Source organism: Puccinia triticina, chromosome 16A (genome assembly GCF_026914185.1).
Source record: "Puccinia triticina chromosome 16A, complete sequence".
Lineage (NCBI taxonomy): Eukaryota > Fungi > Basidiomycota > Pucciniomycetes > Pucciniales > Pucciniaceae > Puccinia > Puccinia triticina.
This window is the reverse complement of record NC_070573.1, coordinates 4,074,502-4,098,274: the sequence shown is the minus strand read 5'-3', so window position 1 is coordinate 4,098,274 and position 23,773 is coordinate 4,074,502. Positions and strand designations below refer to the sequence as shown.

At 45.7% G+C, this 23,773-nt stretch overlaps 6 protein-coding genes across 6 annotated transcripts; 2 read left to right on the top strand and 4 right to left on the bottom strand.

Annotated features, from left to right (window-relative positions):
• Positions 1-3,823: 3,823 nt before the first annotated feature.
• PtA15_16A386 (uncharacterized protein) lies at positions 3,824-6,692 on the bottom strand (the record flags this gene model as incomplete). Its single annotated transcript, XM_053164070.1, has 4 exons — positions 3,824-3,837; positions 3,946-4,447; positions 4,512-6,508; positions 6,578-6,692. The coding sequence occupies 4 exons, from the start codon at positions 6,690-6,692 to the stop codon at positions 3,824-3,826; spliced, it is 2,628 nt and encodes an 875-aa protein (XP_053028033.1).
• A 469-nt stretch (positions 6,693-7,161) lies between these two features.
• Positions 7,162-8,851, top strand: PtA15_16A385 (uncharacterized protein; the record flags this gene model as incomplete). Its single annotated transcript, XM_053164069.1, has 4 exons — positions 7,162-7,213; positions 7,274-7,595; positions 7,683-8,458; positions 8,562-8,851. 4 exons carry the CDS (start codon positions 7,162-7,164, stop codon positions 8,849-8,851), a joined length of 1,440 nt encoding a protein of 479 aa, XP_053028032.1.
• A 1,199-nt stretch (positions 8,852-10,050) lies between these two features.
• PtA15_16A384 (uncharacterized protein) lies at positions 10,051-10,557 on the bottom strand (the record flags this gene model as incomplete). The annotated part of the gene is made up of 4 exons (XM_053164068.1): positions 10,051-10,102; positions 10,165-10,296; positions 10,391-10,430; positions 10,527-10,557. The coding sequence occupies 4 exons, from the start codon at positions 10,555-10,557 to the stop codon at positions 10,051-10,053; spliced, it is 255 nt and encodes an 84-aa protein (XP_053028031.1).
• Positions 10,558-12,284: 1,727 nt separating this feature from the next.
• On the bottom strand, positions 12,285-14,970 carry PtA15_16A383 (uncharacterized protein; the record flags this gene model as incomplete). Its single annotated transcript, XM_053164067.1, has 10 exons — positions 12,285-12,530; positions 12,598-13,144; positions 13,250-13,372; positions 13,466-13,573; positions 13,652-13,731; positions 13,813-13,890; positions 13,957-14,074; positions 14,198-14,312; positions 14,376-14,453; positions 14,535-14,970. The coding sequence occupies 10 exons, from the start codon at positions 14,968-14,970 to the stop codon at positions 12,285-12,287; spliced, it is 1,929 nt and encodes a 642-aa protein (XP_053028030.1).
• Positions 14,971-16,379: 1,409 nt separating this feature from the next.
• PtA15_16A382 (uncharacterized protein) lies at positions 16,380-16,831 on the bottom strand (the record flags this gene model as incomplete). The annotated part of the gene is made up of 2 exons (XM_053164066.1): positions 16,380-16,385; positions 16,466-16,831. The coding sequence occupies 2 exons, from the start codon at positions 16,829-16,831 to the stop codon at positions 16,380-16,382; spliced, it is 372 nt and encodes a 123-aa protein (XP_053028029.1).
• A 2,561-nt stretch (positions 16,832-19,392) lies between these two features.
• PtA15_16A381 (uncharacterized protein) lies at positions 19,393-21,584 on the top strand (the record flags this gene model as incomplete). Its single annotated transcript, XM_053164065.1, has 7 exons — positions 19,393-20,195; positions 20,352-20,425; positions 20,551-20,666; positions 20,739-20,840; positions 20,972-21,111; positions 21,217-21,351; positions 21,524-21,584. 7 exons carry the CDS (start codon positions 19,393-19,395, stop codon positions 21,582-21,584), a joined length of 1,431 nt encoding a protein of 476 aa, XP_053028028.1.
• Between the last annotated feature and the right edge of the window lie 2,189 nt (positions 21,585-23,773).

The window sequence follows — 23,773 nt, the reverse complement described above, 5'->3', positions numbered from 1 at the left end:
GGTCTGTTTATTGTGGTTATTAGTAGTGGAGTAGTGTAGAGAACTTTAGTGTGTGTTAAAAAACAGTAGTAGAACCAACAACCAACCAACCAACCAACATCCAACATCCAACCCATATATATATATATTTACTTTGTTACAGATTATTATAACAACATAGTGTCAGCAATTTAACATCACCAATTTTACAACATATATCAAACTTTATCACAACCACCACGTTAAACCAAGTTACAAAATATTCACCACAACTATTGATGCAAGTGATCTAGGTCAGATAGAGATTACTAAACAAAAGTAAGAGCTATCTTTGGAATCAGCCACACCATTTAAATATTGATTACAAGACTCTTGGTTATTTGCATAGTACCATCAGAGGGGCAGGTCTTTCAAACCACCCGTAAATTGTAATAGGCTTTCAACTTATTCACAACTTATCTCACCCTCAACGGAACTTCAATTACCACTCATCCATCCCTTTGGAGTCCCTACACCGCTCACTGGCTTTTACTTTTGCAGAAGTGGGTTCTTCTTTTTACTTTACTTATGTGGTGGTGTAAGACTCAAAATTGATTGTGAAACCATTTTGCTGAATGGTGAAGGGGATGATGGAGGTGCAAGAATCTTGCCTTCTGGCTATCAGCTAACAAGACACACCAAGCTAAGCTTGGCAAGTTTCAATCCAGTGATAGGATTGGTCTGTTCCAGATGAAGTTGTTTGAAAATAGGTATGTGAGAGTTTAGAGTGAGTTCAGTGTTTATTTGCAACTATAAGGTTTGTTATGATATTTGGTGGTGATGGTAAGTGTGAGGGGTATGTAAATAACTGGTGAGTACACCACAGGACAAATCTGATATCCATTGGATGTCCCGTTGGACATATATTTTGCCGTCCAGCGCTTGTGGGGAAGGAACTGTCCAGCAGAGTAGTGTCTGCTGGATGGTTCCAAGATACAACAGAAGGTAACATCCAATGGATGGTTCCAAAATTTCCAGCAGATGTTTCAGAACCATCCAGTCCAAACTTTCCAGCAGATGGTTTGGAACCATCCAGTCTGAACTGTCCAGCAGATGGTTTGGAACCATCCAGAAGATGCCTTGGAATTGTCCAGCAGATGTATGCAGGATGTCTCTAGGCTTCAGCCTGGATGAAAAAAAATTTTATCACCTGGCTGGTCCAAGGAAAATCCGCCGGACACCTGCTGCTGTGGAATTCCAACCAGTGCTGGGTCATCATCAGTTACTGAAAGGGAGAGTGCGCTGTAGTGCTGCCTTGGCAGTGGTCCGGAAAGACAAGATGAGGAGTCAAGTTAGCAGAAGTTGGAGGGGGGGGGGGTTTGTTGAGAGACAACAAGATGTAGATTCTTGTTGGTGGTACTTGTTTTTGAGCATCTGAGCAGGAAGAAGACCGGAAAAAGGGGCCGGAGGGTGTGATCTATAGAGGATTTGGGGAATTTGGACTCAAGGTGCTGAGAGTTTGAACTCAGAGAGAAATCAATAGCCTTTAGGAGTTGGGATTCTGATATTGATGGATGATCTGAAGAAAGTCCATGTTGTCCCATCATCTACGTTTGAGCTGAACTCGGATGATGGGGACTGTGACATGTATGGACAGGTCATCATACACCCGTGTGCCTCTGTGCGGGCAACAAAAACAAGAAGAGGAAAAGAACAAAACAAAACAAAACAAAACAAAACAAAACAAAACAAAACAAAACAAAACAAAACAAAACAAAACAAAACAAAACAAAACAAAACAAAACAAAACAAAACAAAACAAAACAAAACAAAACAAAACAAAACAAAACAAAACAAAACAAAACAAAACAAAACAAAACAAAACAAAACAAAACAAAACAAAACAAAACAAAACAAAACAAAACAAAACAAAACAAAACAAAACAAAACAAAACAAAACAAAACAAAACAAAACAAAACAAAACAAAACAAAACAAAACAAAACAAAACAAAACAAAACAAAACAAAACAAAACAAAACAAAACAAAACAAAACAAAACAAAACAAAACAAAACAAAACAAAACAAAACAAAACAAAACAACAAAACAGGAAAAGAACCAGAATAAACGAACCCTCCTCATGCAAACCCATCCAACACACACATGGAAAAAAAACAGAATATAAAAAAAGCAGAGAAGGGAAAAAACTCTTGATCCTAACAGCGTGCTGCTGCGCGCAGCAGAGGAGATCCTGAAATGTCTGGAAGCGTGATGAGATTTGACTGCATGCCGTGCTGCAGATTTGATCTTGAGATTGCACCTAGAACTGAGAACACAAAGCCACTAAATTTTGAATGAGAGCTGGCCACCACAAGTTTGGTCACCACATTGCCATATTGCATTCACAAAGCCCTCCAGCAGGAGTCAAACACTCACCCTGCAGGCCTGCCTACAGACATACTTAAGGTCTTCTCAACCCCAAATCTCCCAACTGCTTCAAGCACATCATGCCTGCATGTATGAGCCTTGAGGTACCTCATCAGTTAATTACTGCAGCTGACAACACCCCTCCAGCCTGAGTGTCTGATAGTGTGTACTTCAGAAAATCTCCATCAATTGCACAGTCTTGATTGAGGTTGTCCAAGGGGGTTATGTTTGGTTTCCATTGGACACCCTCATGAATCAAGAGTTTCTGATGGAGAGTGCTTCTTGTGTCCATTGGACACTCTCAAACAAGACTGTCCAATGGACAGTGTTTCTTCTGTCCATTGGAAACTCTCAAACAAGAGTTTTCAATGGACATTGTTTCTTTGGTGTCCATCAGACACTCTCAATCAAGAGTCTCCAATGGATAGTGTTGCTTTGGTGTCCAGCAGACACTCCAGCTAGAGTGTCCAATGGATGTTTCATTGTTCAAACACCCAAAATGTCACCTGAGGATTTTGAGAGCTGAGCATCACATGGATGCTTTTTGGCTCACCTGCCATCTGCAGGATGCTCACCCAGCATCCGGTGGACACTTTTCCCTCAAAAGCGTCTGCCAGACATGGACCAATTCCAGGAACGCAATCTGTTGTGTACTGAGATGGAGAAAAGACACCTGGAGGGAGGAGAGAGCTCCTTTTATAGACAGATTTGAGAGATTTTTGCCCCCAGGGAGGGGCTCCTGGGTTAGGGTTTCAACTAGTCTACTGTCCAGGGTATTGGACCAAAGTTTTGTGGAAATGAGTCAGGTTTGAGGGATAAAATTCAATGGTAAAAACCATTCCAGGTTGAGGCCAAGAATTTTGTTAAGGCATAGGTCTCTCTGGCAAGCCATTGGGTCCAATAGCTGTCAGGCACTTTGCTATGTTAGATGCAAGCAATGGGAATTGATTGAGATTGAGTCCTCACCTAACAAAACAAACCAAATCACATTGGGGAAATCTAGTTCAAAGATCCTGAAAGGAAGTCGACTCATTTGCACTTATCATTTTGATTTTGAACATCACAAATACAAATACTCTTTTTTTTTCTGCTCACAAAACACTCACATCTAAACAAATATTTGAAAAGAAGAAAAAAACAATATGAACTGATCAATAAACAGCCAAAAATGAATAATCTTTTGCATATATCACAGGATCTACGATGCTGGAAAGAATGGTTCTTGTCTTTGAAAGTCAATGTATAAATAAGAAAGAAGTAGAAAAGCACAGAAAGAGAGAGCATGAGAGTATTGGGATGGACTCAGATGGGCGCTGTGAGGGTGGAGATGATTGATGGGAAACTTTGTTTTGCTGAATTTAAAGTTACTCTCTGCTGTCAACGCCATATTTCATGATTCAGTATGATCAGTGGATGCACAAAAAAACCAAACCAGGATTTAATGAGTAGGCACTAGAAAAAAACGCCGCATGGTAGTCAATCAGTTTACCGAGACCGACGGGGATGAGGAGGGCGCAAATGAAGAAAGAGGGGAGAGAATAGATTCAAGATAGGACTGACGAGTGTGACCATGAGAATTAACTTTAGAGGGAGTGAGGAGGTTAAGGATCCAAAAGAAGGCCAACCAGACGATAGCCCGGCAGGGCAGCTGGGATTGATAGAGCCTGCCGAATGATGCAAGAACTTCGATGATGCGGGAAGGCTGATGTGGTCTGTCTGATTCGGGGGGATGGTCATCCTTATCGAGGTCGGCGGTCGAGAGGGGCAAGTAGCTGGAGTGCTGATTGACCGACGAGGACCCGGGACCAGCCTGGTGGTCGTTGGTGTCCGACTTGGGCCCGGCTTCCAGAGAGCCCCCGCTGACCGGATTAGTGTTGTTTGCGCTCGATGTCGGCTTAGGCTTATAGCATAGCCAGCTCGTTATCCCGCCCGATGACTGGGCCACTTGATGGCTGATGAAAATAAACACGGTCGTCGAGACGATCAAGTTGAGCAGTCGGTGGCCTTGGAACGGCAGGACCTTGAGGATCCCTTTCGTATCTGCTGCTAACCAAAAATGGAACTGTACAAAAAGACGGCACTCATCAACCACCATGTTCTTCGTTTGTAAACAAGAGCCGACTGACCTGAATGATGAACGTTTCCAAGGAGCACTGGCCGATGAAAACGAAAAATTTAGAGTTGGTGGCCCTCAGGAACTCGGTAGAGTTCCTGAGGGTGATGAAGGCAGAGATTGGGATGATCGAGATATAAGGGTGGTAGCGGTTGTAGACGATTTTATTCGGTCTTGAGATTTCGAACCAAAAAAACCAAACCAGCGCAACCAAACTGATCCAAAGAGCAATTTTTCGGATTTGCTCAAATTGATTGGAGTGGTCCCTCTCGATCAGTTTGTTTTCTTTAACCTTCAGATAAATTAGGGAAGTGACCATCCCCAAATAGACGATGTACATATCCAGAGTGACTCTGAACTTCCACTCGGTGGCTATCCATTCGGTGCCAAACACCTGATTAATAAATCCAAACACGAATCGAAGCGGTTTATCGGCGGTGAAAAAGGAGACGACCAGGACGACGGAGCAAGCCAGCTTGGGCAGTAGAAATATCATTCTATCGTTCCACTGATGACCGATGAACATTGTTGCCCAAATGATCAAGAACCACATGCTAACTAACGGCGAGAAATAGTAGGACAGATAGTCGGTATCCATGACGTAAGCCAACACCAAAGTCAATAGATTTAATCGAACGAGCACCGAAAGGATCCGAGGAAAACCGAAGTCTTTCTTGAGATAGTAATATGTGAAGTGACCATAGCCGGTCATGAAGAGATAGCTAGCCACGCAGATCCGGATCGGGTTGTAGATTCCTGAGATCTGAGAGGCGGCGAGGTAATGGTAAATGAGGATCGCGATCTGCATCCAGCCTTTCCATTCGTCGGTCTGTTCACGGTTCAAGAGTCCTAGGTCCCCCTTCTCAGATGTCACTGCGCTCCATATTCCGGCAATCAAGGCCAACAGATTCAACGTGGCAAATTGAAGCTTGTCGAATTGTTTCTGCTCTTTGTTGAACATTGAGGTCCGATCGCTGAGATAGATTAGGATGATTGAGCCTCCAAAGATTGCCAGCGAGTTCAATCGATCGTTTGAGGGGAATAAATAAGCGTGAACGGCTAGTGATGAATTCGGGTACTGATGAATGTAAAGTCCAAGCGGAGCCCAAACCAATAAGAAGAGTAAGAATATTATTTGAATCCAATTCGGCGGCGGATACTGAAAACAGCAGGTTTTGTCGAGGGGAAATTTTTTCAAGAGTTGATCATTGCAGTGTAAATTAAACAATATCCTTGCTTGAATATCTGTCAGCTTATTGGAGTAATGCAATCCGTCTTCAGTTTCTGAGGGAGCTTCTTGAGAGATCAGGTTCATAACCGTTGGGATTGCGATGGGTGAGCTCGGACTTGAATTGAGTTTTTGGAGAGAGTATGCGTTCATTTGTTGGACATCGTTGGGGTGCATCTTGTGTTTGCGGGCTTGGTTGAGTTTCTCGAAGGCGGGATATTCGACCGGCAAGAGGACGATCTCGTCGGCGATGCGAGCCTGTTTGTGGGCCATCCTGGGCGAGCTGATTTGGAAGAGGTGATCGATCTTCATTTTCCAAGTGTCGATGCCGGTCGGCAGTCCCAGATACCAAAGCCCAGAGCCTACGACGAGAAGTGCCGGGCGGTTTTTGATGCTGAGGTCTTCTTTCGAGGTGCCCGTTGGAGGCGGTAGGGACGACATGTAGTTGCCCGATAGGATTTCTGACCACGTGGTCGAGTTCAGAAATGGGTCCCAGACGTACCGCCATTCGATACCGCCGATGTTCAGGGTCCGGTCTGAATGCTTGGCCTGGCCATCGGGAGTGACCGAAGGGTCCATCGTCCGTAGCGCTCCATAGAACAGCACCCGAGTGATGGAGTCGCCGATGAAGACCACCGATCGACCGGCCAGACATTGGCCGACGGATTTCGGCTTATAAGTGTGGAGCATGCAGCCGGTTGGCTGCCAATTTGTATGTCGGGATCCATCGAGCCAATCTCCCGTATGTAGAAGTGCTTGACAGTGGTACGGGTCCGACCAATCTAGAATCCAGAGCCAAATGGGATGAGTCAGTAGTTGAAGAGCTAGATGATGAATATGGACCCACTTACCTTTGATGAATAGTCGATAGGTGGCCAATCCAAGAAGAGCCGCGATTAGGGAGCAGTGGAGATGGAACAGGGTCAGGTTGGTGGATTGGGTTAACGATCGAAGTGTCGAAAGCATATCGAACTACATGAATGAACAAAACCGAAAGCAACTGAAGTCGACCGATGAAATCACACTAGACTTGACATTAAAAAACAGATCACACTCCGATAATTTGGGTTTGTCGTGGGTTTCATCAACCAACTGCGGACACCAGCCATGAATAGCACCATCAGCTCCAACTTCACCAAAACCGGACAGACTCCTCATCAAAACGTACTCACTCGGGCTTTGTAACACCACACAACTTGGCCTTGTGGGTTGGTCAAGTCAGCTCAAATTCAATGCTTCCTGTCCTACGTACAAGCCGTGTTTGGGGTGCGCTATAACTTATCACAAGTCCCTCTTCGGAGGGGCTGGTAGAGCCTGGCTGGCGCGGAGCGCCCCTCGCGCGCGAGGTCTCGTGTCTCTGCGGGACGGCGACACACATGTTTACTTTGGGTTTATTGGCCGCACCGCTTTTGTTCCTGCGATCTCAACTTCCAAGATGACAACTGATGGGCCAATCTACCACTTCGCATTTTACTGTTCCGGGCACGGTGAGTGATTTGAGATCTGCCCAGCAAGATATCCAGTTTACTGATGGGATACCCCCACAGGATTTGGACACGCCACACGGGTCACCGCGATCACCGCCGGGCTACTATCACGGAGGCACCGAGTGTCGATCGTTTCAAGTGCCCCGGAATCTGTCTTCGAGGCCGTCTTGAACGAACCTTCCGTGCAAGCCAGTTATCGATTCGCCATCTTCGAACCCAGCGTCATCCAGCCCAAAGCTTACGATGTCGACCGCCTCGCAACCTTTAACAACTTGCACTCCTTCTTGACTCATAAGAGACGATCGGTCCTCGAACAAGAACGCAAATGGATCCTCGACCAACGGGTCGATTGCGTGCTTATCGATGCCCCTTTTCTGCCTTGGTGCGCCAAGCCTCTTACTCAGGTTTTCTATTCTCTCTTTGTGAAACAGCACTAAATGACTGGTCGGGGTTCCTTTGGACCGAATAGTGCTGCAGCAAGTAAAGCGAACATACCGTCGGTGATCATCAGCAACTTCACCTTCGATTCGTGTTATTCCTATCTCTCGGCGTTCAACAAGGACGAAGGCGGAGAGCAGGGGGTTGAAACTGAGCAATTGAACGAGCTCGTGGCCATCACGGTCAACGACTATGCCCAAGCCGATCTGCTTCTGCGCCTACCTGGGGCAATCCCGATCCCCGGGTTCGATGAGGACATCGAGCTACCCGCGACCAATTGGGTTGACGGCCGAGCGGGCTCCTTCACGGCTGAGATTGATTGCAAACTGGCGCGCGCAGAAGAGTCGATGCCGAGGAAGAAGCGGGTGATCGACATGCCGCTGATCGTCCGACAACTGACCAAATCGGCCCATGACCCGCAGACCAAGCTGGCCCTGCTGGCTGGTCTGGGCGTGCCCGCCGACCTTCTCAAGGCAGACATCAAGATCTTGCTCGTCTCCTTCGGCGGCCAGGTCATCCCCTCTCCGCGCCCCCCGACTTCCACCGACCCTGGCAGCGATGACCATCCAGAACCCACTTCACAGAACCAGCCTCGCAACGCGCTCCTCCCGCCCGGCTGGATAGCTATCGTCTGTGGCTTGCCTTCCAAGTCTCGTCCGAATGACATGCCCGATCGCTTCTTCTCAATCACCGACTCGAAATTTAACTATGTCCCCGATCTCACCGCGATTGCTGATGTTGTTTTAGGGAAACTGGGATACGGGACTTGCAGTGAAGTCATCGCCACCAGGACGCCGTTTATCAGTGGTAAGACCATCTCTTTCTCTCTTTTATACTGAGTACGCTCCTGACAGCTATTTTATCATGTCCTCTAAAAAACAATTTCTGCAACAATAATCACGCTGGATAGTCCCGAGGAAAATGTTTGTAGAAGAGTACGGATTGAAGCGTTTGATGAAAGAGACATCAACGATCAACGTAGAGATGAGTATCAAAGAGTTCGAAGACGGACGATGGGCTTCGTATATTGATCTAGCCGACCGACTGAGACAACAACAAAATCAGATCGGTTTGTCCTCCTCAAGCCATCATCAACCGCATTCTAGTAACAAGAATCAGAACGTCCATGCTGTGGATATTGTCGTCGACCATCTCGAAGTCTTCATGTTCGAGAAAAAGACCATCAAACCATCTTCATAAATCCTCACTTTCAAGGTTTTACGCTTGCTTGATTTGTATGGCTTTTGCACCGAGTCCCTCCATCCCTCCATCCCTCCATCCCTCCAGTCATCGTTTCTACTCTTTCTGGGAGTAATTGTATTATTCCTCTTTAGAATTCAAGCAATAACATGTGTACATGGAAACCATTAGTTGTATTTGTATAGAAGATTGTAGATTAGGATGTATCACTAGAGTGTTTTCTTTTCCTCTTCGTTGTGCCTCTTTGTATAGTTTGGATTTGTATTTTTGAATATTGTTACGATTGGACATGTTTTTGTATAATGCTGGAGATTTCGAAGAGCGTCCGAGATTACCATCTTGTATAAAACAGCCAGCAGGAGATTGACCGATCGCAACTCATCTTTCTCCTTGAGCCGTTCCGTTCATGAATCCAACCAGCTCGCCAATAATGTATGCCCGGGGGCAAAGGGTGTAACCTTATAGACGAGCCACAAACATCTGGTAGGGCACTGCACATACAATTCCGTGGAAGTCAGCTTTTCTTTCGACAGAAGACCGCATGTCTGTGCATCCAGTGATAATCCGCGGTTTGTTCTCACTTCAATGGGCTCTGAAAGAAAAATAAAACTCAGAGGAAGGACTCTTGCTACATCAAAAAATCAACAAAAAGCGCTCATGTAAAAGTACTCAAGATGACTGGTCTGACTGTGACGCGTTGCTTCTTGCCTGATGCGCGGCGAAGCTTTGGGCAAAGATGCGATCTGTTGCGTCCGGTATTGTGGGAGCTTTGAAACGTATTGTATGATGAAGGGCTCTGTATCATATTCCGTGACGTGGTAAAAACGCTCCTGTGTCAAAAGGTACATTGGACCACATATCTGGATAACAAGCTACAAACTTTTAAGCTTTCAGCTCAATGGCGATCTCCCTTTCTTCCAACGCTACACCCTTGCTTAGACATTTGTCAACTTGGGAGACGTATTTCACAATAGCTAAAAAGTGACAAAGATGCAAAGCATGACAAAAGTTCACTGCTCTCAAGTGAGAACTGGCAACGATTCCTCATTGTTCTTCTTGCGAGGCTCGCAACTCGCTGAAAATAACGAGAAAGTTGAAGTTGGCGCAAAAATCATCACTTTAATTGCATGAGCTAGCAAAACATGCACTGGGTAGTAAAGGGTCGTAGATCAGAGTGGGCTTCACTAAGGAATTGGGGGCTAATGCTTCAAGGCACCAGGCCAAGAATTCTGGTTCTTTACCAACGGTAAGCTGTGGTCACAAAGGGGCCCAATCAGTGACTTGCAATTATCATTGTCAGAAAGTAGCCAAACTTGCCGTAAGGATAGCCACCGTAGTAGGCACCGTAGGGATAGTATCCGTAGTAGGGGTATCCGCCGTAGTAGGGGCCGCCGAAGCCAGCTCCAACACCAACGCTCGCACCGATGGAAAGGTCCTTGGCGGCGCTACAATTTGTCAAAAACAGCTGCTCAGTACAAGTACAATATGGTACAAGTACAATACGGCACGATGAACAGCTACTAGAAGGAAAAAACCTACGCGGCGTTGACGTTGGCTTGAGCAGGGGCCGCGAAGGCACCTAAGCCACGAGTGAAAAGTCATATACAAATCGCTTGTCAGCACTCATGCCACCATCGCACAATGGTATGATGCAATATCTTCAGGTAAAACGTACCGCTGGCAATGGCGAGGGCGGAGAAAAGCATGGTGATTTTCATCTTGGAAATTAGGTGTGAAATTTGATTAATTGAAGGCTGGATAAGTTACTGATTTAAAGACGGGACTCGGTTTGGTGAAGAGTGATGATTTGAAAATTGGTGGGTTGAAAGTATTAATTGAGGTTGTGGGATGAGGATTGGAAGGGAGACTACCTGGGGCAGTTATATAGACCATCTTCTTGGCCATGTTGCAAAGACCGAAACTTTCCAGGTTATTTTCGCTTGTAATGGAGTTTGTGCCCAGGGACCAGAGCTTCAAGCTCTCTTGCCGAGGTATTAAGCCGGTCACTGAACTTATACGAAGAGCACACCAAGCACTCGCACATACGAAAGCGAGCTGGAAACATCCAGGATGAAAGATGGGGTTAGCCGATCAAGGCGCCCTTCGGGCTGGCTGAATGAGCTTTTCCGAAAAGAAAACACAACTGAAGACGCGCACCAAGCCACTGAGAAACGATTAGACCATCCATTCTTGGCGAGGCCAAACCTCGCTCACCCGCGTTTCCTCAATCCGGTCAGTGCCAGGCTTCAAAGCGAGCCGAGCCTATGTATTTGAATGAAGAAAAACTGGTCAGCCAACTAATTGACCAGGTTGGATACTCTACTCTATCCTGAAGAACAGATTGAACACTTATGCTGCGTGAAGATACAATTGTACCCTAATGAACAAGCCCAATAAATAGATTGGCTATCCATTGTAAATCAAGCGATGTTTTTCATGAAATATTGCGAGGTTTCTAGCTGTGAAGCGCTTTCATTTGACTCCCAGATTGCGTTTGGGATCTCGACTTCCCGTCGCAATCTGGGAGCAATCTGAGAGCCTCCCAGAGTCTCAAAGCCTAAATTTCCCTGCGAAATTTGGCTCAGATCTGGGTCTGGAAGGGGTTCCCAGATTGACGGGAAGTCCTCCAGTTGCGATGAAATTTAGGAGCGCAATAGACGAAATTGAGTATTGGGTCTCATGTGTGCGACGTTGTCTCACCCAGAGCCAGAAAAAAAAAACGTCAACACGTCCACAATTCTAAACTGACCGATGAGAAGAGAATGTGAAGATTGTTTTCAGATACATGGGAATTGATATGGAGGATAATGATTCAGATACTTTCAAATCCATGTGGCCATGCGATTTACGTATCATGTGAGATGCTCAAACAAATTGCGCAGGTGAACAAGTCTTGTTGTATCTTTACAAACCACAAGCTTGTGTGATTCAGTTTCTCGGCGACTGCAAGTGGAAAAGACTTGAGGCCTAACGCTCCATTTACTAGTATATGAAGAGCAATGAATAATGCCAATGAGGAACCAGTTGCGTTTAATGATCATCAGGCCGACACGCCCAAACACAACGCCACTTTCTGCATATACAAAATCAAGCAACAAGATGAAGGGCGTTACAATAATAGGCAAGTCGAGAGAGTAAGGAGACGAGTGTATACGGCAATGAGGATCCGATCGTTTGAGGTATGTCGAGCAGAACACTTGAAGCAGAAAGGGGATAAAAATCAGAAGAAGGTAAGATCCCAAGCACGAAAAAAACAAGACCTGAGTGGCGGGGGAAACAACGATAGAGTCAGGAAGAGTTGTAATACCACTGTGGGTAAATGACTAGCACTGGATGAATAGTGCCAACACCCAGGCGGGGGAAAAGAGAGCAGGGGGGCTGCATGGAGCAGAAGCAGCGCAAAGAAAAAAAATCCAGCGAAGAAATGTCCTGATCAGTCGCTCAGTTCAGATAGACTTGAGCTTTCATCCTCGTCTTCATCGGCGAGACTCTCGTCCTCATCTTCTTCATCTTCCTCATCTTCACGAAAGAAATCGTCTTCATCTACCTCCCGCTCTTCTTCATCATCGCCTGCGGGTTCACTCTCGACATCAGACCCTTTGTCTTCTCCAGGCCCGTCGCCGGCCTTTCTGTTCGTTGTTGAAGCCTCGGCCGGTCCACGAGAGGGACCCGGATCAGGCTGGAGAAAGTGCAAAGGAATTATCAATAAGATGAGGACGAAGAGTTGAGCTGGCAATCACACATACCTCCCGGACGTTCTGGCCGCTAGGTTCAGTGAATGCAGCGCGTTTTCCGACCGCTTTGGCCTTTACTCTTTGTCTTTCTCGCCGGAGCTTGAGTAGTGGGTTTGGATGACTTGGCTTCGCGCTGGCCGGTTTCCGGCGCCGGGAAGAGGATGCCTGATTCTCGCTTGCATCCACATCACCATCAACGGGCTCTTGATCCGGCTGGGAGTCCATGTTTTGACGTGAGCCTTTAGATTTTCGAAGGGCAGGGTCAGGCTTCTTCAATAAGTCTACCGCATCTTGACTGATATCAATATCCAACAGATCGACACATTCAACGTCTTTTACTACTCGTTGTTCGTCAAGTAAGGCGTGGAACTTTCGGCGAAGGATTGACCGGATCTGTTCGATCGCATTAGACGTATACCATCCTGTTCGGACATGGCATTTCGGTAAGACTCCCTTGGTCGAGTTGATCAATGAGACCAATAACGGGTCGGTTATATCACATAGCTGGTAGGTTCCTACGGTTTGGTGCAATTCTAATCCGTCAAAAATGTGGTCTCGTCTTATGAAATTCCAAGCATATTGTGGCGACGACCGGTTAAAGTGAGCGAGCGATCAGTCAGTGGATCCATTAGCAAGAGTACAGAGAAATAACAGCCACACGAACAGATTATCTGAAGTTGCCACGTCTGCAGCATCGGCTCTATTATGCGGTTTCTTCAACAACTTCAGAGTAAACTTATCCTTAACTTCTTTGCGATCGACATTTCTCAAAGACATTCTCTGAAAACTGATAAGGATTTTTGTAAGATAAAGTTTGATTGCTCTCAGCAGCTTGCGATTATTGTAGCTAGCCGGAAAACAAGTGAACCAAGTACTCAACAATCTAGACTCCGGATTAAGCCTAGGATCATAGCCAAACTTGATCAAGAGTTCTCGAAAAGGTCCGTCGGAAAACAAATAGCAATAGAGAGAGAGGACGACCTTGTGCCTGCAAAAGACCAGGACGTCAGAAAACGAAAAAAAAAAAAACTAACACAGTAACTAACAATGAGACTGGGTGACTCACTGACGAATGTAGCGCAAATCAGCGGGAGTAAGATGATGCTGAAAAGCCATCCGGGACCAAACCGGTCTTTGTTCAAACAGCTGTTGAATCAGGCGGTGTTCAAAGCATGTGTCAGATTGAGTTGATACTACAAAATTCTCAGAAGCAAGGACATATTTTACCGACAAAAGTTTTTGGAACAGTGCTTCATTTTCTGGCTTCTGTTGTTCCGAGTCTCTTGTTAATGGACCCTGCGGGACCTAGAACGATTCTAAAGGGTCAGATTGGTTGAATATTAAGCGAGAAAGACGAGGATCTGGACGGACATCAGGTTGCTCAAAGGTGATGGTTTGTGGGCCCATAGGCACGTATCTCGTCCGATTGATTAGCCGCTGCGAACCATCAGGATTCTGCATGACGACCGTAGGTGCATTTTGTCGATAGCTAAAAAAGTACATGTACTCGGATCAGTTCCAGTCTTTTGGATTTTCTGCATGTTGAACAAATTTTGAAGGCTCTGTTTTTCGTATTTCTGTGGATGTGTCAAGCGAAGAAAGAAAACTCAACTGGTATTGCTGAGGAACGAGGTAACGACTGAACAACGGAGGCGGGAACAAACCGATCTTGGAGCTCGAATAATCCTCGGTTTCGGCCTCGAATCGGAATTTTAAAACCCCCTCGACTGTACATTCAACGCAAAAAAATCAGTTAGAATGAATTATGAGTTTGACCGTATGGGACTGACAATTCAAAGACCTCATATCCCGAGCCAAGGTGTTGATCGGATGTTTGAGGTCAGGTGTGTACTGATAATCTGCCAAAGCTGGGTGAATGCGTAGGTTCAACATCAGCCTCCTCATTCGTGAAGATAAGAAAAGGATTGGGAAACGAGAGATCAACATACCTCGGAATCTTACTGTCAGAGGGATCACCCCCACTGGTTCGATCTTGAAGAGGCGGGTAGGTTGGGCGGCATGGTCGTTAGGAGTAGGACTGGTGACGGTGCTTCCAGTTGGGCGGTTCTTGGGTCTTCGGGTGCGTTTAATGAGCTTGACGAGGATGTTGTTGGTCTGGACCCATTCGCCGGGGACGGGTCTGATGAAGTCATTAGTGGAGGACTTGACGAGCGTGATTTCGACGGGCCGATTGGGATCCCTCTCGCCGAGCTGACTGGACAGCAGACTTAGCCCACCCAGCCGGTCAATCAATCCATCGTAGGCCGATCCGGATCGTCCCCGTTGACCTGCGGTGTCTTCTGTCTGCGGCTTCAACTGGAGCGGACACTCGATCGCCACCAGCTCCGGGCCAGCCAGCTCGTGCGTCGTCCGTTCTGCTGCCATCGGACGTGATCTTCTGTTCGGCTGAGCCGAGCAACAGAGTATGTTGAAGGAAATGATTCGGAGTTGGAACGCTGTCTCTCGAAACGAAGTCCGAACGCGAGTCCTCTGGTCTGAAGTGCGAGTCGCGACGTCGTGAATTGCGCAATGGCTGTGCCAGAACACCCCTTCTGTCCCGAGCTTAACTAAGCCTCTCCAAGGAGGCGCGAAGCGTCTCCGACTCGGAGGGGACTTGTGTTAAGCTAGCGTCTGTCCTGCCAATCCAAGATGGCTTCCCTCGACCAAAGACTCCTCGCCTTACGGGTCGACAGGCCATTCATTGAAGGTGGGCTAGACTGTTAAATCTCATCTAGTATACTTGATGACATTGGCTAGATAAGGGTTTTCTCGCAGCAGTCCAAGAGTCATGGCTACCAGGATAGAAGAAGACTGCAGTATGAGCAAAAAATCCAAGGTTTTTTTGGCTTGTTTGATGAACACTTATAACATTTTTCATAAAATCTGAATAAGTCCGACTCAATATGAAGAGCTTCATAGCTGGCCAAGTTTCTTGTGAATCTTGGACTTGATGCCTCTCGATGGTCAATTTGCTAGTGAATCTTTGACTGGCCAGTTGGGTTGGTGGAGTGGGGCCCCTCTTGAATCCCACCAGCTTATCATTGGTCAACCCAATGCATTCAAGGAACTTCTTTGGTTTTTTTGTAGAATTATTTGAAACAGCAATTAGGATGATTGGTTGATTACCGCAGGAAGTTGTAATTCCCGTTAAGGTCCAAAAGGGGAACACCCGAATTTTTGGCGGCAGAATTGAGCTCTTTGATGTTTGGAATTGTTTCAGATCAGAAGCAAGCGATAGTGGCAGTGATCAAGAGAAGATGGCATAGCAAAGAGACGAGATTCATAGGAGACCAAAGGTGAGAAGCAGATTATCAAAGAGCTAGAAATGGACCGAAGTGTGTAACAAGCAGAGGTGAGTAGGATGGAAGAACAATGAGATACTGTTGGTTGGAGAACTTTTACTAGTGGGACATGTAACTAATTCAAGTAACTACTGGGTTAAGCAACTGTGCCCTACTGCGTGCATGGTGTGCATGTCTAACTACATCATGATAGAGAGAGAACAACTATTAGATAATAATGAGAAAAATGGTAAGATTTAGAGGGCATATGCAGCTTTATTGAGTTATGATCCTTCGGGGAGCGAGGTCGGTGTGCGACAAAGCGGGCAGCTGCAAGCGATTCCGGCATGCGTTTGTTCTATCATCCAGGCGTAAATACAATTGCGGTGATAGTAATGTGTGCACTGCTTCATTTTTGCAACTTCAAGTTGTGCAGACTGGCCGAATTCTCCAAGACAGATTGGACATGGTTCCGCGGCCGAATCCCCTATTACGGAAAGGGATTGTCGTTGCCTAGTTCTTGCACCAGATTGGCCAAAAGGCACATATGGCAAAGTGAGCGTATCTGTATTCAAATGACGTCTGGCCGTCTTCAGCACTCGGAACTGGTTCTGATCTGAGTCTGCGGCCGAGCGGTGTCGATGGAGGTACTCGAACTCCCGCTCGAGATTCCTGGTGCGGGCGCTGTTCCTCGCCTGTTCAATCATGAGGTCGTGCTGGGATTGCATTGTCTGTCCAGAAGATTGTCTGCCGAACAATGGACGGTTGACTCTACTACTTTGCTGGGCCTGACGTCGGGAGGCGTGCAATTGCGCATCCATAGCAGGTGCTGCTTCTTGCTGCCACTCGTATTCCTCTTGCTCAGACCGAGAAGGCCTTGCCGGCGGGCTCTCGTATGAAGATGGGCTGTACTGTCGCGTCTCATTTGGTATATCGTCGATTCCTGACGGCATTCGACGATTCATGGCTACCACTACCAGGACAAATGAAGACTGCATGAGCAAAAAGTTCAAGTGAAAGGTTTTATGCATAGTCAGTTTGTTGATTTATTCGGTGCCCATTAGTATCATTATGTTTGCGAAAATCTGCGTCAACTCAACTAGACTAATGAAGAGCTTCATAGCTGGCCACATCGCTCGTTAATACTGGACTTGATGACTGTGTCGATGACCGACTTGCTCGTGAGTCTTGACTGGTCAGGTTGGTCGTTGCGAGTTGAGCCGCCAGGTGGGCGAAGTGCTGCCTTTTATGCCCTCCTGGATCCCAGCAGCTTGTGATTGCATGGGTCGACCCATTGCACTCAGAAACTTACACACATATCACCAGGTTTGAAACACCAGTTTCCACACATATTTAAAATACTTTTAGATAAGAAGGAATTGTTGATTAGAGCGCAGCGGGAAGCTGTTTTATAACCTCCGAAAGGGGAACACCCCAAGTGTTGGCGGCACAACCTGCCAGGCTTCGATGCCCTGTTCCGAACGGGATTAGTCAGGACTAGTCCCGTTTGGGTCTCCGCTGGTCTCCGGCTGAAACCAGGGGAAGCCTGCATGCTAGCCACAAACTCGCAGCCGTCCGGTCACTAGCTTGAAACTCGGGAAAGCACTTCCTCCCGGAGCGGGAAAGACCCAAGGCTACCCAAGGTTACTCCTCATCTGCGGCCGCATCGCAGGCCCGCCGTTTCCTACCGACGCCAGCGCCCAGCTCTCTTCTCTGCCCCCCATCGCTCAAGAGCCTCCACCTCTCAGGCTGAAGTGAACTTCTCCCGTGGTTAGTTATCTCTCGATAATCTGTAGGAAACAGATGCCCCGCTTCACAAAGTCTCTTCAATTTTTTCGCCATTCCATATACATATTTATTTAGCTGAAGTTGAGCGTGAACGAGTTTCAAAGACTCAACGGATTCCTCCCGATTGTCTCGAGCATGCAGCTACATACTGTCTTGGTGCAGAATACGAAACCGTGGAATGTTTGACTAGCTGGAGGGCCTACTACAGAACAAGAGGGAACGAATCCAGCCAAACCAAGTGGGCCAGGAAGAAACAAACAAGAGCGGATCAGGCTCTGTAGAGCCCCTGAAACAAATCTTGACGCATGATTTCCAAAGGGTCTTTGAGGCCACACGTGGCAACACTGGGGAAGGAAGAGAGCCTGATGCCTACAGGCCTGTTTGGTAAACACGAGCTGAAAACCATCGCATTGTTTTGGCCAGATTGAATCGGAAAGCGATCCTGGACGAATCTCCCAAGGCGAGGCGCTTAGCAGCAGCTGGGAATATCGATCGGGAGGTTTCGATCAGGCGCGAGGACGCAGGTTGAAATTATTCAGGAGACCGACGGTAGGGATGGACCGGTGATTGATCGAGCAGGTCAGGTGGAAGATGGAGACAGACAATGTCGAGTTGAAGATCGTCGACCTCATCGCCTTCGGTGGTGCTGTTTTGGGTAGATTGCTGTAGGAAAAGCATACGTACTACTACTTGCCACAACCCGATCATTATTGTGTTTCTTTGCAAAAAACTCTGCCGAGATCTTTGTGCTCCCATGAAGCTTCCTAGCGGATCAAGGCCACACGATAGGGACTGGGCCGCAACGATCTGGATAGCCTGAAAGCAAGAGTGGATGCTAGTACAATCAGCTAGCTGGCAAGGCAAGGAAGGATTGAGACACAGATATGAATCAGCTTACTTCCCGCAAAAAATGAAGTACATGCTTCCTTCCCAACTGGCTTCTTCTTGAGGTTCAGTAACAATTGTCTCTTCATGAGTAGCTCCATAGTTGTATCAAATCCAGAGGGACATAGGCTTGGTCGATTGCCAACATCTGCATGGTGGTTGGGCAAACTGATAGGTGGAGCCTGAGGTCTGATGGGTTTTGATGGTGATGGATGGAGAGACTCCGGTGGTGATTTTGTGGTGGCAGTCTCCTGATATGTACCAGGTGCCAGGTGGTATAACTTAAGGGTTCGCAAGGTTCAAGTCTTGTGGATTCATGCACCCAGAACTTCGTGAAGTTATTCAGCCGGAAGCCCTGTCAATTCAACACTTGGATCTTTTGCATTTTTCAAAAATATTATTATAAAATGTCCACAAATGGTGGTTCTGAGGAGGTCAAGTCATATGGAAGATAAGTATCTGGCACACTTGAGGCCAACCTGTGAAGAGGCTGGGGGCTGAGCTATAAAAACCTCCCAGATAAAGCGACTTTCTGCCCCCCCCTTAAGATTTGCGATAATATTGTGTATACCCTAGTCCCTCCGTGCTGGAAGGGCAGCTCCAGTCTTACGCAGCCAACCTCCAACCAATGGGGGGGGCTTTTGTTAACTTAGGAGCTCTACCATAAGAGCACACTTACATCAGCATTTTGTCGGAGATTTTTTTCTTTTTCTTTTCTTTTTTTGTTGATCTACTATAATTGATACCCCTATTCCTCCTACTCCGCCCCTCTGGCCCAATTTACCCGAGGAAATATCTGGGTGTTCAGAACTAGCAATTCAACTCGTTTTGCCCCTTGATTTCGAACTTCACCATGTCTTCTCCAAGCTCTCAAGATTGCGAATCAGACTTACTTATCTTCAATACGAATGAGGTCAAGTTTCTATCCCATCCTTTATCAGACGCAGCCCTTGACCACAACGGAATGTCGTTCATCGAGGACTGTGGCGATTTGAGTCCTGAACGAGAATTGTTTCACTCTGAAAGACCAGAAGATGACTTCTGCGGAGTGCTAAAAACGACCAAGCGAAAGGACGGCCCGGAAATGATGAATGGACATCAGCCTGATCACTTGAGACCAAGTTGTTCGACTCAGCCGGAAGATGATGATGCCGTAGACGGCCTGCTTGCGGATCTTCAGCGTTCACACACTCCTACCCGAGACGTACCTTCTTCACAAGCATCAAGCGACGAAAGCTCACTTGAACCTCTGTCGGAAGCCTTTGAGGTCCCTATGCCCGTGTCCCCTCCTTTAGCTGCTAGGGAACTTCCAAGCCAGCGAGACTCAAGAAGGCACAGTCAGACGTTTTCCAAGCCTATATTGGAGAGTGAAGTTTTCCAACGTTTGAGGCCAAATTCTACGATGGCTACACCACCTCATCCGACGCGGTCACATAAACGGGCAAAGTCTGAGACACCTTCAACCCTCAACAGTCCTACTGAAGAGCGCAAGCATTGGACGACATACGACGATGGTTTTCCCGGACACTTCTCTCACTTCCATCTCGAGGGTGCCTGTCGACCCCACTTACCAGTCTCAGTGCCCCCATCTCCAATGCGCGCACCGATAAACCTTAGTTCTCCTCTGATTGCCGATGTCAATGTGGCCAAAAGCAGGTCAGTGTTTATACCATGTCATCGTCTCGGGTTTTTTTTTATCTCTCATTTATTGTGTGCAGGTTCCAAGAAAAACACACCTTAATATCGCTAACAAACCCTGTTCATCTTTTCTATGTAAACTTTCGATCCAAAACCTTAAATTTTTCAACCCAGGGTACTGGTAACAAAGACTCATTGTTTTTACCCGGAGAAATCGACTTTGATACCATTTTCAAGCTGTTTATTAGGTGCAGTACAATTTTTCCTCGTAACTCGACAACACCAGGATTACCTTTCTGAAATCCACAGTGCAGCAAAAAGAACTGGGCATTGAAATAATGTTAAATCTTTTTTAATTTTTTGGACGATATAGGGTTCCAACTTGTCTTCCATTCGTCAGACCCGAAGGCAAGAATCAAGCATTCTCAAATAAAGTTAACCATACTTTCCTCTGAAGGCATCTCCTCAGGTGACACTCCCGTCATTAAAGTTGAGTGGTTTCCCTTTCCATCTTCAACTTTTTTTTTTACGTTGAATAAGTTTGGTTGTCTTCGAAAAAAGGCAATCTATCCTTCTCAAGGTACGATTCACAAAACTGGAGACCAAACCTTGGTCCGTCGAACGGATGAAAATTCCATAGGAGTGAAATTAGGCGTAGACCCGGCAAGTCTCTCCTTTCCTCTCCTGCTTCTTAAGTTTGTTGCAGTCTGTGAGCACGAAGTAACTATCTAATTACCAAGGGAGCGTCTTTAATGTGGGATTAATAAATTATTTGATCGATTATGATACATTAGTATGGGGCTATGATACTCAGCCATACCCAATCCCGCACACAAGAAAGATATACGGCGCCGTATCTCTTGGGTTCCGGTATTGAAACCAACAAGCTGTTGATCACAATGAACGAAGATAGTTCTCTACATGCGGGGGTACCGTGAGCACCATTTTTGACTTCCACCCAGATGATCTAAGACGTCTGGTCACGCCTTAAAGAAGCTGATTTCGACAATTTTCTTCAATTTGATGTACTGGATGAAAGGCCCTCGCTGGCGTTCGCTATCTTACTTTACCTCCCAAGCGAATCTACAAAAGCATTCCAAGCTGATTTAACCATCGAGACTAGCGTCAGGAATGAGATAGGAGCGTCGATTCGGAAGATGTGGGCCAGCCCAAAGTGAGCAAGCGTTACACCTGTCACTTCTTCCCTCTCTCCCTGATTACATATCTATTCCACTGTTACCTCAACCAGTAAAGATTTTTTTTTCAAAATTAACTCGTCTGTCCTGTCTCTATCATCCGTTGTTCATTGAATGCTTTTTCTTATTTTTATTTTTTTTAAAAAACAGGGTTTGGAGGTTGAATTACGACGGAAAAACCGAGCTGGGCTGTTTGAAGATGCACTTATAAGATTTTCAAAGGCGACTCATAACAGTATTAAACACCGTGCAGGACCTATTCTACTAGCACTCCTCTCCAAAAAAAGAAGAAATCAATCTTTCAATCTCACTTCGGAAAAAAATCCCTTTCCCATACAACAATCATAAGAAAACATCAATATTGACCTACAAGTTACAACAACATGCTCAAAAGAAAAATGCATGTTTTACATAGGACTATTCTTCCACTTTATATTTTCCTTCACTTGCCATCTTTCCTTACATTTTTGACATTTTCTCTCATCAAACAAGTCATAACAATCCAATGGAGTTGAGAATATAGATAGCAGAAACAAAGATTAACAAACAATGCAAAAAAGACAATAGTTGTGACAGTTTTATTCATGCTCAACACACCACATTCTAATCATCCTGCAGAATCATTTAAATTTTCAATTTTATGTGTACATACATACATTTTTGCTTCTTCCCCCAAGAAACTGACCTCCCAATAAAAAAATGCTACCAAAACTAAAGGACAATTGTAACCATAACTTTCATATTGTACATATTGACAAGACATTTTATTTTTAATTGATTTGATTCAAGTTTATTGCACAATCTCAAAACAAGGGATCAGCTTGACTGAATGCAAATAACTATAACCAAGCAAAGCTCTTTTGCTAGTATTCAAATTGGTGTGACCCACCAATCTTAATAAACTCTGCCAAGCTGTTTCTGTATTTTATTCTTGACAGGTCAGCCTAGTTCCATTTGGAGCTTGATGTAGCTACAGATTCAAGCAGCATGTACAATCTTACATCAGGAAAATATTATTGGCCTCAGGGTACAGGTGTCATCAACCAAAGTATATCTTATATGTAACCAGCTATTAGAGCCATCTACCCAGTTCAACCAGGCTAACTGAGCCTTTCAAAAGGTTCCAAAGGGGCTCTCTGAGGGAAACTACAATTATCTGCAATCTTGCCTTAAGAAAAATCTACCATTTGGGTTGGGGAGAATGATTTTTGTTTTTTAACAAAATGGCCCAGTTACTAAAATTGGGCTCAAATTGAGCTAACCTGAGCATGCTCAGCACCAAACTTAACTAAGTCCCTCCTGAGGGAGGCCGAAGGCCTCCCTCTGGGAGGGACTTATGCCTTATCGGTGAAATTTGCCTGAGAGAAATGACAATAACCTTACCTTTTCATGCTAAGGCCCCTGCACAGTGCTGCCTTGGTGTAATCACCCTCTACATTTACACTTAGACCCTTGAGATGCCTGGCTATCTCCTGCCACCTTTGTGCACATTTTTCTTCTTCCCAAACCCAAGATATGAGGCGTGTAGTGAAAAAAACTTCATGCTGGCAAAAACAGTCAAGGTATAACTGTTTTTCAAATGAGCTCCCTCGGGTGAACAGGCCCAAATGCATTTTCTCACGCAGTTGGTTGGCAAGGCTGGACATCAGTCCTGGATACCTGTCATTTATTTCTCTCAAGGAAAGCATATGGATTTACACTAAAATGATGTTTTACAGACCTCAGGCTTGGCTTTTGCAACCCACCAACTTCAATGTGTTATTATGAGCAAGGAATGATGAAATTTGATGATCTTAGAGCATCAAAAATTAGCCAAGATGCAGGGCTTTCTTAATATCCAAAAATATTGGTGAAATCTTTGGTGGTAAGGGAGCTAATGCAACATTTGTTGAAAATGGTGTTTTTGGCCATTCCTCTCAGGCCTAAATCACCAATACCGCATAAGTCCCTCCAGTGGAGGCGCTTCGCGCCTCCACCCTCAGATTTAGCAAAGTTTGGCTCAGCACCACCCCAAAGCCTGTCAGACTGAATAAAAATACTGTTTCTCAATATTTTGCTGAGCATGCTCAGTGCAGCCAAATTTTCACTTCTGGCAAATTCTTGCAACATTGGTTAGATATTTTCCTTGCCCAACGGTCCCTTTTTCTGTGAATAGTCAAACAAAAGTGTATTTCAAATTCTACCAAGTGACACAATACAATGAAATACATGTGAGGAGAAAAAGAAAAAGACCTAAAGGCAGAGACAACAAGATGGAAGGGATACAATGATACATGAGAGGAAAATGATAAAAAAAGAAGAAGAACTAAAAGAACAGTTTCAGTTGAGTTTATTGGAACAAAGGCAATGAGACTTGTTGATCATGAACCTGCTGGAATGAGATGTCAAATGGATTGAAGC